This window comes from Candida tropicalis (assembly GCF_000006335.3).
Source record: "Candida tropicalis MYA-3404 genomic scaffold supercont3.3, whole genome shotgun sequence".
Lineage (NCBI taxonomy): Eukaryota > Fungi > Ascomycota > Pichiomycetes > Serinales > Debaryomycetaceae > Candida > Candida tropicalis.
In genome coordinates, this window is record NW_003020055.1 from 1,705,039 (window position 1) to 1,720,369 (window position 15,331).

The 15,331-nt window shown below is 30.4% G+C and overlaps 7 protein-coding genes across 7 annotated transcripts; 2 read left to right on the forward strand and 5 right to left on the reverse strand. All coding sequences in view use genetic code 12, as the record gives it.

Moving 5' to 3' along the window:
- Positions 1-60: 60 nt before the first annotated feature.
- Positions 61-1,809, reverse strand: CTRG_02807 (ATP-dependent RNA helicase; the record flags this gene model as incomplete). The annotated part of the gene is made up of 1 exon (XM_002548464.1): positions 61-1,809. One exon carries the CDS (start codon positions 1,807-1,809, stop codon positions 61-63), a length of 1,749 nt encoding a protein of 582 aa, XP_002548510.1.
- Positions 1,810-2,154: 345 nt separating this feature from the next.
- CTRG_02808 (mitochondrial 37S ribosomal protein mS29) lies at positions 2,155-3,570 on the forward strand (the record flags this gene model as incomplete). Its single annotated transcript, XM_002548465.1, has 1 exon — positions 2,155-3,570. One exon carries the CDS (start codon positions 2,155-2,157, stop codon positions 3,568-3,570), a length of 1,416 nt encoding a protein of 471 aa, XP_002548511.1.
- Positions 3,571-3,717: 147 nt separating this feature from the next.
- NIP7 (ribosome biosynthesis protein) lies at positions 3,718-4,263 on the reverse strand (the record flags this gene model as incomplete). Its single annotated transcript, XM_002548466.1, has 1 exon — positions 3,718-4,263. The coding sequence occupies one exon, from the start codon at positions 4,261-4,263 to the stop codon at positions 3,718-3,720; it is 546 nt and encodes a 181-aa protein (XP_002548512.1).
- A 632-nt stretch (positions 4,264-4,895) lies between these two features.
- On the forward strand, positions 4,896-6,179 carry CTRG_02810 (pseudouridine synthase; the record flags this gene model as incomplete). The annotated part of the gene is made up of 1 exon (XM_002548467.1): positions 4,896-6,179. One exon carries the CDS (start codon positions 4,896-4,898, stop codon positions 6,177-6,179), a length of 1,284 nt encoding a protein of 427 aa, XP_002548513.1.
- Positions 6,180-6,585: 406 nt separating this feature from the next.
- On the reverse strand, positions 6,586-7,815 carry HRR25 (serine/threonine protein kinase; the record flags this gene model as incomplete). The annotated part of the gene is made up of 1 exon (XM_002548468.1): positions 6,586-7,815. One exon carries the CDS (start codon positions 7,813-7,815, stop codon positions 6,586-6,588), a length of 1,230 nt encoding a protein of 409 aa, XP_002548514.1.
- Positions 7,816-9,925: 2,110 nt separating this feature from the next.
- CTRG_02812 (uncharacterized protein) lies at positions 9,926-10,399 on the reverse strand (the record flags this gene model as incomplete). The annotated part of the gene is made up of 1 exon (XM_002548469.1): positions 9,926-10,399. One exon carries the CDS (start codon positions 10,397-10,399, stop codon positions 9,926-9,928), a length of 474 nt encoding a protein of 157 aa, XP_002548515.1.
- A 1,269-nt stretch (positions 10,400-11,668) lies between these two features.
- On the reverse strand, positions 11,669-12,229 carry CTRG_02813 (uncharacterized protein; the record flags this gene model as incomplete). Its single annotated transcript, XM_002548470.1, has 1 exon — positions 11,669-12,229. One exon carries the CDS (start codon positions 12,227-12,229, stop codon positions 11,669-11,671), a length of 561 nt encoding a protein of 186 aa, XP_002548516.1.
- Between the last annotated feature and the right edge of the window lie 3,102 nt (positions 12,230-15,331).

Consider the following 15,331-nt stretch of genomic DNA (forward strand, 5'->3'; position numbering starts at 1 on the left):
GGGAATTTCTGTTCTAGAATAAGATCAACTGTTACATACCTTTTTTTTGTCTTACTTCGATTAACCAATTCTAAGACCTCTTATAATTGCAGTTCCTAAACCTTTAATCCAAGATTTTAAAGATTTCTTATCAACAATTATAAAGACTCTACCACTTTGATTCATTCTACCGGTTCTACCTAATCGATGAACTAAATCAACTGAATTTCTAGGTAATCCTAATAAAATAACATTCTTAACTCCTTGGAAATTTAAACCTCTTGCCAATAAATCAGTAGTAACTAATATTTTAACTTTACTACCATCTGGATCTTCTTCAAGTAGATTAGCAGGTTTGAGAAATGGTTCCAACATTTCTTTTCTTTCTTGAATTTTAACCGAACCACTAACACCAACAATATCTTCAGGACGTACTTTATATTTAGAAATCATTGATTCAACAATACCTTCAACTTCTGATTTTTCATTGACAAAAACAATGATTCTTTTAACAAATCCTGGTTCAGTACCATCTTTGGAAATAGCATACAATGCTTGTGCCAAAGCTCTTGGTTTAGATCCATTATATGGTGCAGCATCAGCATCGATAATCATAGTTTTAATGGTTCTTGGAACTTTATGTAATGATGGTGTAGCAACTCTAATTAATGATTTAGAATCAGGAAATAATCTAGTTAATTTCTTTTCAAATGATTTTGGAATCGTAGCTGAAACTAAAATCAAATCAAGCAATTTTGGAAAATGAATAATCACATCAGTTGTATTCTTCTCAAATGAATCATCAAATAAAGTATCTGCTTCATCAAGAACACAATATTGTAAATTAGCAAAAACTCTAAATGGTCGATTTATATTAACCAATTTAGAAAAAGCAACAATTTTACCTGGTGTTGTAACCAAAACATCTACTCTACCCGTTGTTTCCAAACGACGGAATAACTTAACTGGAGCTTCACCTTGAGATAACTTCATCATTGATAACCCGACTGTTTGATTTTCTGGTAAATCAACAAATTCTTTGAAAGCAGGTGGAATATTGTTATTTTCCAATTTAAACTCATTAGTTCTTTCCAAAACATCATACACCTGATCAACCAATTCATTAGTAGGTACTAAAATAATTGATCTAACAGAATGGGATTTTTTTAACCCGTCCAATCTTTCAGGATCTAATTTCCATAAATTCATATCATCTTCTTTTAATTTACTCAACAATGTAGATAAATAAGCCCATGTTTTACCAGATCCAGTTTCAGCAGCAATAGTAAATACTTTAGTTTTTTCCACTTCATTAGCTAATCGAAGTTCATACTGAATGCGTTCAGCATCACTCAATTTGGCAATTTCATTCTCTGAAAGAGCAACAGATTTGGGTTTTCTAGATTTATTTATGGTTTGAATAGCACCAATTTGAACAGGAGTTGGTTTAATAGGTATATCTTCTTTAGTTTTTGGTAAATTATCACCTTTTAAATTATATTGAGATTTAATCTCTTTAATCATAGCTTCTCTAACTGTCGGAAACACTTTCAATTGATTAAAATTATCAATTGGTGTTTCCCCAAGTGACATATGACCACCTTCATTATATAATTGTGAGAATTTACCAGAACTGAAAACATTCTTCTCTAGTTTTGGTTGAACTGTTTTCTTCTTTGGAATTGGTTTACTCACTGGTTTATTCAGTGATTTTCTTGGAAGGGGTCTTTTTCCCTTATGTCCCATCGATTTAAACCTTACTAACAGTAGTAGCAGTGGTGATGATGACCTTATAGTAACACATTGTGGATTGACTAGTAATTTTATCATTATAATTATGGTCTAATCAATAGACAAAGAAATCAAAAAAAAAGAAGAAGAATCAAGTTATGAAAAAAAAAAAAATCAAGGATCCGAGCAAGATTTCATGTCCTTATATACTTTTTTCACTCCCAGTTGTCTCATTGAATTGAAAACTCAAAAAATTTTTCATGTTATTGGTCAACACACTACTTCACGTGACATCCTGCATATTACAAATTAGAAATTTTTTTTTTCGTTTTTTTACCATTGGGTTGAATTTTCATTGAGAGAAATGGATTTGAAAGACCTCACCAAGAAGGGGGATCAACAACTGCTGTCTATTTTTTGTTGAAGGGATAAACAAAGTACATAATGTTAAGAGCAAGTAATATTGTTAGGGCTAGAATTGTACCTACTGTGTCATTTACTAGAACTTTTACAACTACCCCTGTTGTATTTGATGTTAGACAGAAAGAAGGTAAAAAGAAACAAGTTTTAAAGAAAAAAGTTGATCCTAATAAGAAAGAAGTTAGAAAAACTACAAGTTTAACTCATTTACCATTCAGGGATGCTGTTCGTAATTTAGGATTAAATAAAAATGCTCCAGTTTCAAAAATAGAAGTTCTTAAATTGGGAAATTTACAAACTGGTTCAATGACTAGTTATCCTAAAAAAATTGAATCTAAATTGAATATTATTGGTGGATTTAAGAGATTCCAACATCATGAAATGTTTGATAAACCTGTTTCTATGATTACTTCAAATACTACTAGACTTGATTCTGAATTTCTTGAAAAATTAAATGGAGAATCAAAAAACAATAGAATTTATATTGATGGAGTTAAAGGTTCTGGTAAATCTACTTTAGTTAATCAAGCCATTACTTTAGCATATGAAAAACTTAATAATGATGTAATTGTATTACATTTAGATTCTGGTGAATTAATTGGTAATGGTTCTTCTGATTATATTAAAAATAATAAACTTAAATTATATCAACAACCAATGTTGACTAAAAGATGGATTTGGAAAATTATGAAAACAAATGAAGAAATTTTCAAAAAATTGAAATTAACTAAAGATACTAAATTTATTAAAGATAAACAAGAAGTTGTTTTAAAAGCTGGTGAAAATACTTTATTTGAATATTTGAAACAAAATCATGAATTTGGAAGAATTAATCCTCATTTAGCTTTTCAATATTTTATTGAACAATTAGTTGATCATTCTAAAGAAATTCCTGTTTTATTATCAATTGATAATTTCAATGCATTTGCTGATTATCCATTAACTAAATATAAACATCCAGATTTCACTCCTATTCATATTAATGAATTTGAATTGGGTGATTTTATTTTGAAAGCTAGTAGTGGTGAATTAAATTTCACTAAAGGTGGTGTTTTATTAGCTAAATCAAATGATTTTGCATTAAATAGAAAAACCACTCATGTTGGTGTTTATCCAAATGAAGAATATGATCCATATTTGAAATTACCATTATTTGATTTTGAAATTGCCTATAGATTAGCTTCAAATGGTGGTATTTCTCCATTTAAAATGAATCCATTAACTAAAGATGAAACTAGATCATTAATGAAATTCTGGAAAGAACAAGGCGTTTTAATTATTAGACAAGATTTCCATAAGAAATTATACGATGATGATGTGATTGGTTCTATTCCTGAATTGAATCAAGATGAACAATTTGAAAAAATGGTTCAATTACTGTATGTCAACAATCAAGGTAATCCATACGGCATGATCAAACAATCTATGTTAAGTTATTAATTCACATTAGCATTGTAAATAGATTTATATTATATGTATATATATATTCTTCTTCCTTTAATGTACATATCACTACTATATATATACTATACTATACTATAATATAATATAACATAACATAATATATATTCTTCAATTTTATTGAAACTATGTAAATAAAGTATCTTCTTCTCTTAAATATTCACCAATATCACCTTGTCTGAATGCGACAATACCAGTAGGTAACATATTTTTAACTTCACCGGTACTTTTAGCACTAACACCAAAACCCAAAGGTATATCTTTCATATTATATATGATAACACCAGCATGTTCAGGAATATCATCGGACATTCTTCCAATATGAGCTTTTAAAACATGATTACCATATAAGAAAGGCATTTCACCATTTGATTTAATCCAAACTTTGAATTTAGCATATTGAGTTAAATAAGGTAAAGCAGTAATATGTAATCTAAATTTACCAGTTTTAGTGAATTTACCAAAACATATACCTAAAGACATTAATTGTTGTCTAGTTACACTAGTTGCAAATTTAGCAATTTGTTCTTGAACATAATAAACTCGATCTTTTTGTAATCTAAATACATGAGGATCTTCTGGATTATCTATAAGAAATGAAATATTTCTACCAATGTAATTTGCTAATTTTTCAAAAACTACTTTGGTTTCTTCTTCTGTAAGTGGTCTCATTAGTCGTGATGTGATATATTAGTATGGGATTACAAGAAATTAAATGAAGGAATGAAAATCTGATAATTCGTGATAATGAATAATGAAAAAAAGTTCAATAATTTTTTCCTACTGTTGGTTGATGATGAAGATGCGATGAGTTTACCACGAATTTTTTTTTTTTTCTTTCAACAGTACTGTAGCACCAAATTGAGTTCGAAAAATTTTCCAATGAAAAAACGAGATTTCTATTCAACAAAACATTGATTGATTGATTGATTTCTTTTTAATTTGATAGAAAGATGTCAGAGACTCCAGAAGTTGAAGTTCAAAAGAACGATGTTCAAGAAATTGTTAACTCTGGTTCTTCAGAGGATTCAACAACAAATGACAATACTTCCCGTATCAGAAAAACAACTGAATCTCGTCAAGATGACAAGAAACGTTCCAAAAAGGAAAACAACTATACCAGGCCTAAGTAGGTAAGTCCCTTTTTTTTGATTTATTGATATTATTCAATTTATGTTCTTTTTGATCAATAACTAACTAACTAATTTTTTTTTTGTTTTAGAATTGAATATACTCCATTAGTTGATGAGAATGGGAATCCAGTTGAAAAAACTCCAAGAAGACCAAAACGTAAAGTTGCAGTTATGTTAGGATACTGTGGTACTGGATATAATGGTATGCAAGTACAAAATGATCCAAATGTTAAAACTATTGAAAAAGATGTTTATGAAGCAATGGTTAAAGCAGGAGCTATATCAAAAGAAAATTCAACTGATTTGAAAAAATCACAATTTCAAAGAGCTGCAAGAACTGATAAAGGTGTTCATGCTGCTGGTAATGTTATTTCATTAAAAATGATTATTGAAGATCCTGAAATTTTAAATAAAATTAATGATAATTTACCTGAACAAATTAGACTTTGGGGTATTCAAAGAACAACTAAAGGATTTGATTGTAGAAAATGTTGTTCTTCAAGAATTTATGAATATTTATTACCAACTTATTCTTTATTACCTCCAAAACCAAAAACTGTTTTAAGTGAATTAGTCAAGACTAAAAAACAAGAAAAACCAGAATTATTTGAAGAAGATGAAGAAGGTACTAAATGGTGGGAAGATACTAAATTGAAAATTTTACAATCTGGTATTACTCAAGAACAATTAGATTCAATAACTATTAATCAACAACAACAAGAAGAAGAAGCAGCAGAATCTGATGAAACAAAAGAATCTGATTTATCTTATACACAATTAATCAAGAGTATTAAATCTGTTGAAAATTCATCTAGAAGAGAATATAGAGTTCTGAAACACAAATTAGACCATTTCCGTGATGTTATGAAACAATATGAAGGTACCCATAATTTTCATAATTTCACCATTGGTAAACCATTTAAAGATACTAGTGCAAGTAGATATATGATTAGTACTAAAATGTCTGATCCTTTTGTTATTGAAGGTACTGAATGGGTAAGTATTAAAATTCATGGTCAATCTTTCATGTTGCATCAAATTAGAAAAATGATTGCAATGGCAACTATGGTGGTTAGATTATCATTACCAAGTAAAATTATTAATAATTTTTTCAAAGAAGATAAAATTAATATTCCAAAAGCTCCTGCTTTAGGTTTATTATTGGAAAATCCAGTTTATGATGGTTATAATACTAAATTGAAAAAAACCGATTATGATGAAATTGATTTTATTAAATTTGATAAAGAAATGGAAGATTTTAAAATGAAATATATTTATGATAAAATTTATGCTGAAGAAAGTAAAGAAAACACTTTCTATGCTTTCTTTGGATTCATTGATTCTTTTAAAAGTAATAGAGATGAAGATGGTGAAGTTACTAAAGGTGGGGCCAGTATCTTTGATTTCTTATTCAATTACACTGAGGAAATCACCGATGACCAATCAAAGAAATGAATAACCTTAACTAACTAAGCATAAGCTGAAAATTTCATTTATTAGAAATAACTAAATAGAATGCAATCAAACTAATAAACAAACAAAAAGAAGAAAAAGAAAAAAAAAGGATAAAAATATATAAAAGAAGAAACATGTACACAGTTATGCATAGTGTAGAATATTTATAATATATAATAGACAGAATTTTCCCCCAATATTGATAAAAATGAATCAAAAAAACAGATTAAAACAAATAAAATGAAACAATAGTATTATTATATAAATTATGATGAATAAAACTAATACTTCAACTTGAAATATGAACAAAAAAAAAAAATTAAAAATAAAAATAAAGCAAACTAATAAGACAAATATGTCTTCAAAAGCCAAATTGGTATTTCATATTCTCTCTTTTTTTTATAAACTAAAGCCATGCTGGATTACCACCTTGAGTTTGTGCTGGTGGTTGCTGTGTTTTTGGATTAGCAGCAGCATATGATTGACTTGGTTGATACATGGCTCTTTGAGTTTGAAGACGTTGATCAGTATATTGTTGCAATTGTGGAACACCAGACTTTTGTTGAGCAGCCAATTGTTGTTGCTGTTGTTGTGATTGAATTTGTTGATGTGAACTTGATTGTTGGATTTGACCTTGTGGTTGACCTTGACCTTGAGGTTGAGTTTGTTGCTGCTGCTGTTGTTGCTGTTGTTGATCTTGGTTATCAGCGTCAGCAATTTTACCCTGTTGAGCTCTTTGTTTTTCTTGTTGGAATTTATACAAGGTCCAGTCAAAAACATAGTCATATCTGTAATTTTCCTTCTTGAACAAATCTCTAAACAATTTTCTCAAATATGGGTAGTCAGGTTTATCATCAAATCTTAAAGTCTTGATATAATTCATGTATTCCAAAAATTCACCAGGTAACCCTTTACACAATATATTATTTGGAGTAGTCATTTTCTTTTCCATAATTCTATCATATTTTTGTCTTTTGGTGGCAGCTTTCAATCCTTGCCATGGTAAAGAACCACGACAGAAATAAATCAAAACATAACCCAAACTTTCCAAATCATCCCTTCTACTTTGTTCAATACCCAAATGAGTATTGACACTAGCATATCTTGCAGTACCAGTTAAATTTTTGTTTTCTCTGTATGGAATGTGTAAATGAGTTCTTGGATCTCTATATTTCTTAGCTAAACCAAAATCAATGACATTAACTTGAGATCCTCTTCTTCCGATACCCATCAAGAAATTATCAGGTTTGATATCACGATGAATAAAACATCTGGCATGGATATATTCAATACGACAGATTAGTTGATCAGCCAATAACAAGACAGTCTTATAAGTGAATTTACGGTTACAGTAGTTGAACAAATCTTCCAAAGAAGGACCCAATAAATCGATAACCATGGCATTATAATCACATTCAGTACCATACCATCTAACAAATGGAATACCAACACCTCCACTTAAAGCTTTATAAACTTTGGCTTCATATTCCAATTGAGGATGCTTAGCTTTGGTGTTTTCCAATTTGATGGCAACTTCTTCACCAGAAATAATGTTTGTTCCCAAGTAAATATCACCAAAGGAACCAGATCCAATTTTACGACCAATACGGTATTTTTTACCAACTCTTAAATCCATGATTGATTGATGGTATTAAATGACAAAAGTAACAATAGGCTATAACTTGTTTGTAAATAATACAACCCAGAAGCTAAACCAAATTAAAAGAAGGTAGACACAAATGAAATGCTGGTTGAATTAGAGATTAACGACGTGTTTAAATCTCAAATGATGTTAATGTGACGTTTGTTGATTGATTGATTGTGATAAATGCTAGTTGATAATATATGAATCAACTAAATGCTATGATGAAATGATACAAACTCTTGTTGCTATTGTCGTCGTCGTCGTTGATGATGATGGCGATGATGATATTGTTGTTGATGATGATGATGAGACGAAAGATGATGTCAGTGAATTAATGTGACAGTGAGTTTTTTTTTTGTTTTTTGTTTTTCCTTGCTGTATGAAAATGAGAACAAAAATTTTCTGCCTTTGATTTCTCTTCTTCTTCTTCTGCTGCTGCTTATTAAGAGAGAGAGAGAAAAAAAAAAAGAAATTCATCATTTCTCATATGCTAAATTGTCGTGTAAACTTGCCCAGACGATGGGAATAGAAATTCCTGATTTCGGAAATACCCACAAATGCTCATATCACAACAACAACAACAACAACAACAACTACAATCGATTTAGACTTAGATTCAGATTTAGATTTAGATAAGATTATAAAGAATGTAATACAAACAAATGATCATCATTCTGATATTGCATCGGATTTATTGTTTAATCAAAGAATTACTAGTTTAAGATAATACACTCAAATAAAATTGTGTGTTTGCAACTCACACACACACACACACACACACACCTACACAATATTGGAAACACACGGCTGGAGGGTTGACAGATGGTGACAATTCAACGTGTTTAACAATCGTTTATATTAATCAGTCACTTATAATATCACAACAACACACATGAGTTGCAGTATAATGATGTATATAAAGTTTCATTACTTATTTCGTCTATTATTAGTAAGACATTTTTCTCCCTCCCCACACACCACCTGAGTAGACATGTTTCACAATTGTTACGACAACAGAATTCAAGTCCAGTTGATGTGTCAATGACTCAATATGGTAGTAACTTACAAATCAAGGAAGATGAACATTTAGTTATATATTGGACTAACACCACAGTTGTCAAATTTTAACCACACATACACAAGATTATGTGCACTTGCACTTCAATTAAGCAAATAAAACGGTATCAATGCTCCTGCAGATTCGTCAATTAACTACTGTTTATTAATACACTCTTTTTTTTTATACCCAACTTTAATAATGCGTCACAAGTTCAATGTTCTATTTCTTTATATCCCCTCTCTCTTTCTCCTTCTCCTTCTCCTTCTCCTTCTCCTTCTAATACAACAGATTCACCCTGGTTGTAAAGTACTGTCTTTTGTTGTGTTTATTATTTTTATTGTACAAATGGGACATAAATATTTGCACCACTTGTCAAAATTATCACTACAGTGGACAAAAAAACAATGTCTGACCAACCTTATCATTGGGCATTGTATTTGGTGATCATTGCAATTGGGCAGTTATAAATGATTCTACATTGTGGGATCATTCTAAGTGTTTGCAGGTCCACATCCAACAATAATTTGACTGTCCTTAGTTAGTTAATGAAAAGGAATTATACACAATTGAGGTGTTGTTGTCACTTGATTAATCCAGGACAAAGAGTTACATTGAACACAAACGAATAAGGGACAATAAAGGTTATCGAAACCAATGATAGTCATATATATCTATTGTTGATACTAGACTCTGGTAGTAAGCATTTGATGGTGGTTGATTCAGTTTGGACAACCAGTTTGAGTTTACCGTATGAGCCATTTGGCAGCACTCTTACTGCAAAAAGAAAATTAAGCAGAATTTGCAAACTACAAGAAGGTCAATTATCATAAACCTACTATGTAAGTGAAATATCAATCAGAATCTTAACGTAACCAACCACTACATAATTAAATGATGTTCTATATAGCAAATACTATGTGGTTGCCACCGTCGTTTCACTTGATTTATCTCTTAGACTACCAGTTATAAGCAGCAATTATAGAGACATTTTCAAAAACATACATTACCTAGAAGTATTATAGAAAAAAAAACATGCAATATTTATGCTAAAGATGAAGGAGATTTTCTCAAAGCTTTAATAGTAGTGACGATTAAATTCAAAGCACATAACAACCCTAAGCAATCCACAACCAATGCATCATAAGGGAACAAAGCATATTGATGATCTTTAGAAGGCAAATGTCCTAAAATTTTCGAAACCCAATAAAGCAGACATTCAATATGAAATATCAAGAAAAACTCAACTACCATTCTTTCAGTTTTCTCTGATAATTTTTCTTGAGAACCAGCTTCCAAGTCAACAAATTCTTCTTCTTTTTCTTTTTCTTGTTGTTGTTGTTGTTGTTGAATCTCGTATGGTGGGAGTTGGTCAGTTTCTTCTGGTTGTTTTTTATCAGAATTCAGTTGAATCAAAGTCAGATTGGTTGTCTTTTGTTCAATGGATAATGCATCATCATCATTATTATTATTACGCAACATCGTAGAAGTAGATTGAGTATCGTTCAACTCACTCATTGAGGTCTGAATAATAAATTTTGGTTTAATTATTAGGTAAAAGAAAGTAGGAACTTTTTTTTTTGAAATTCCAAAGTTTTACAGTCACTTTATATATGTGTGCATTTCAGAAAATTTGTTATTCTTATTCTTTCTTCTTTTTTGCAACCCAAGGAGTCGTGCATGGTGGTGCGAAAATTGGTTGTAAGTTTTTAGTTCCCACATACTTGATAGTATGACTGTCAATACAGATGTGATAAAGTCAACACGGGTTAATGAATAATCAGTACAATAAACTAGCAACATTAAAAAACAGAGATTGAGACAGTATTGAGACTGCCATGAGCATAAAATTATTACATGGTTAATAAATATGGCAATGTCAGTCTTGATCCAGCATACCAAAACTATATAATCCACACTCCACACCTTTGTAAGAATGCGTGTTCTTAACATATATGTGTGTGTGTGTGGCGGTGGTGGATTTCAATTCAGAACATAAGAGAATTTGATGTCGTACTTCATGAAGACTTCAATAAATCACACCCATCATCAAGAAACGATTTCACAATGAAATCATAAACCTACCTTGCAAGAATTCTCCATATTCAATACTGAATTTGATCTCTTTTTCACTGTGCCAATTGTTTCCGGTCTCCAATGGTAAAAATAATTTTGTCACTGATGATCAAAGAATAATGAACACTTTTAAAATAATAAACTATGCTTATACTCATTGTTGTTGTTATCAATAAGGGAGAGGCACAGCTTAATACAATAAGATTTCGCTCCTACATAAAAGATCAAATCTAAATTCCTGTTTTTATTTTCTCTCTCCCCCCACCCCTTGTTTGATTCTTCGTCTGTGTGGGTTGCTATTTTGTGGTCAATCTCATAAGACAACCAATGCTGTTTCCACAAGCTGATGCCTATATCTTCAATCAATAAACCATTGACTACTACAATTAAGTTAATGTTATCTGCATTAAATGAAAGGAAGAAGAACCAGTAGTAAAACAAATAATAAAAAAAAAATATATGTATATATAATATCAAGAAAGAAAGAAAAAAAAAAGTATTAACAATTAAACAATAATAATAATAATAATATAATAATAATAATCAAATCAGATGTAAACCATTCGTAAATAAAAAAAGCAAAAATCAGGAAGGAGGGTGGAGATGTAGTAGTAGAAGAAAGATGTGTAGATGTAAAACTAACAAATTCAAATACATGCAAAAAACTTACCTGCTAATTGATAAAAATGAATCAATCATTTTGTTTCAACATTAGTTTTTAGCAGCAGTAGCTGGTTTCTTGAATTTATTAATGAACTTCTTGAAGAAATCATTCTTTTTAGCAGCCTTTTCTGTTTTAGCAGAAGCATCTTTAACTTGAGCTTTAGCATCTTCAGCAGTGGCAGCAGCTTCGCCTTCAGTAGCTGGAGCAGCTTCATCAGCAGGAGTTTCACCTTCGGTAGTAGCTGCAACTTCTTTAGCTTCACCTTCAACGGTTGGTTCAGTGGCAGCAACTTCTTCAGTTGGTTTAACTTCTTCAGTGGCAGCTGGTTCTTCAACTTTGGCAACTTCTTCAGTAGCAGCAACTGGTTCTTGTACTTCAGTTTCAACTGGAGCATCTTCGGCAGCAGCAGCAGTAGTAGTAGCTGGAACTTCAGCAACTTCACCTTCAGTTGGAATGTTAGCTTCCTTCAATTCAGTGGCAGCAGCAGCAGCAGCTTCACCTTCAGTAGCCTTTTCTGTTGGTTCAGTAGCATCTTTTTTCAAGGATTCTTTTGATTCATTGGAGGTGAAGATTTTAGAAACTCTCTTAACTCTATCTTTAATAGCCATATTTGAATATAATTATGTAGTATAAAATTTAAGGACCGCGAATTGGGTGTTTATATGTATATGTATTTACTGTAAATGTAGTAGTAGTAGTAGTAGTAGTGGTATTGGTAGTTCTAATTAAAGAATCTTCTGTGTGATGAATGATAACTCTAAAAAGTAAAAATTAATTAATTAATTGATGATAATAAAAATGATTTAAAAACAACAATTCCAAAAATTAAAAAGAAGTGAATTCTAAATCAACAAATTCTTCAATTAAGATGGATTGGGTAATTAGGAATAGGAAATAAATATTTACTGATAAATTTTTAAAAACAGAAAAAGAAGAAGAAGAAGAAGAAAACAAAAAAAAAATAAAAATTTTTTATAAAAAAAGGAAATTCAAATGAAAATTAGGTAATTTTAATTTATATTTATAGACCTAGAGATAAATAGAAAGAATATTATGTAACGAAGAGAGTTAACAACAACAACAACAACAACAAAAATTTCCCTTTCTTTCTTTCCTTTTTTTAATAAATGCTTGTACTTAATAATTAAAAATATTTCTATACTTATTGACTATTTAATAAAGTAAAGTATTATTGTACATTTACACCCAGTATGGATATGACACAAAAACTCAAAACAAAAAGAGAGAGATGCAGGTAATGTTTACTGTGTAAAACCACATAGAAATTATTGACACACGTACACGCCCCTCTTCCACGCCCACTTCCACTTCCGCTTCCACGCCCTTTTCTTACGCACACACACACACATGTAAATAAACAATTGTACACGAACTAAAATTTAATTCAAACATTTCTTCTTTCTTTTAACAAGAATGGTAAAAGTTTGACCACTTTTTTTTATTTATTTATTTGCATTTCAATACACCATTGTTATTTGTTGTCGTTAGTATTAAAAGGTAACGTGACACAAAGGACTGGTCACGTAAAGTTTTTTGTTTTTTTGTCTCTTTTGGTTAATAAAAGGTACTCCTCTCTTTCAATCGGTTTTTCGAATTTTCGTTTTACGTGACATACACATTTAAAAATCACACTACAACTATGACTATGACTATGACTATTATTACTCCTCTTTCCTCTCGAGACACATATACACACTCACACAGAGATAGAGACAAAGTTGACATGGCTGGTTTGTTTATTTTTTCATACGAATAGCCGTTTAACTATTATATTCTAAAACATAAAACAGAAAATATTTAATTTATTATTCTACTTTACTTTACTTTACTTTACTCTAATTTTATTTTCTTGTTTGTGTGAATGTGTGTGATGATGATAACACGGCTGTTACACATTTGTTTTGCCTTTCTTGGTTTTTTTTTAGTTTAGTTTAGCTTAGCTTAGAAATAATAAAATTTTTTATGTGATGTTCTTGGTTGACACACGACAGGCACAGATGATTTTTTTTTTTTAAATTTGATTTTCTATTACACTTTCTTAACAGCACTACACGACTATCGGTAAGAAAGAAAACAGTTCAATTTGATGTACAACAACCCTTTCTCTTCCCCCCTCGTTGTCAGTTTATATATTTTTTAAGGTACATTCTTATCCTATATGGTTAGTAGTTTTGATCTATCCATGTAACATAGTGTTGTTACTCAAAGATCCTGTAAGAAGTAATAAATCATAAGAGAAAAGAGAAAAAAACACGCTCCCGGTTTCAATCACAACCAAACGGAAAGGACAAAAGGATGTCAGTAAAAAAAAGGATCTCAACTAAGAGGCAATGACATTAAATCATCCTTTCGTTTCCTTTCATTTCCTTTCCTAAAAATAAACTAAAAAAAAAGAGTTACGTGGTTCATCTCCCGCGTCTTTTTTTTAGTTTGTCCTTTTTTATACGCCCCATTGAGAATAAATGAATAGGATAGAGTGTTTACTTTAATAAAATACCAAGTAGAAACAATAATAGTGACGATCTTTTTTTTTCATTTCCCTTACATCAACATCAGCATCAGCATAAGCAAGGGTGTATCTCTCTTCTTTCCCCTCCTTATCATCCTCATCATCACCATCATCATTATCACTGTAATTAAAACAATTCTAACAAGGTTAAGTTCATGGCTTGGATTAACCGGACTTAAACTTTGCACAAAATAAAAACAAGATGACCGTCTTAAATGTATACACTATTAATAGCCGTGATCCACAATTCTCATACTCTGTATGGCTTAAAATTTTCCATAATTCCCATTGTTTAAAGAATGTAATATTGTTTTTTTATTTTTTATTCCATTTTGCAATTTCCTTTTGTTTCTAAATTTTTTTGTTCTCTCGTCATGAATTTCGGTTAGTTCCTTCCTTTGTTTCCTTTAATTGTCGTCTGATCTCAATGCTTCTTAGCCGTGGCAAATCTTACTAACTTATAACGATGAGTTGCGCCGCAGCATTTTTCTTTGTCTCTTTGTGCCTCTCCCAAAAAATTGATTGAGGAAAAATATACGCCAATTCCGAACAAACCAATCAGTACATTATACTTTAACCAAAAGAAGAATTACTGTACCAAAATTCAGTAATTTATTAACCACTTCTATCAATTTGGGCGCAAATTAGAAATAATAGGAAACAATCAATTACACGGTTAGGATTCTTTAAAAGCGTCATTGCAATATTATGTAACCTAGGTAATCTAAGAATTTAACTAACCTCTATTGTCTCCTTGAGGTATATTTAATAACATCAACTGATATGAAGAATACCCTAAATCATGGTTCAAAATATTCTTTGGCTTAATCGACTGAATATTTATCAATTATCAAATAAAATGGTTACTTCTTGCACAGGTTTACAAATCCATCGATGTTATTCATCCAAAGATGCGGCTAATATATCAATATGTCTCCTTAACACGTGATTATGATCACTTGACCGCCATTTGAATGTAAATTTGACCACTGTATTTATCCGTGTTGATTGACATAACCAAAAGAGTGGGATCTATTGGTCTACACCTGTTCTCTTCTTTTTTTTTTTTTGTCATAGTATAAATTAAAGATAGTTTTTATTTTAGGATCAAATTTAAAACCACACACACAAAAGAATATCTTGGTTGGTAATGAGAACGATTCTTGGAAGAAATCTATGT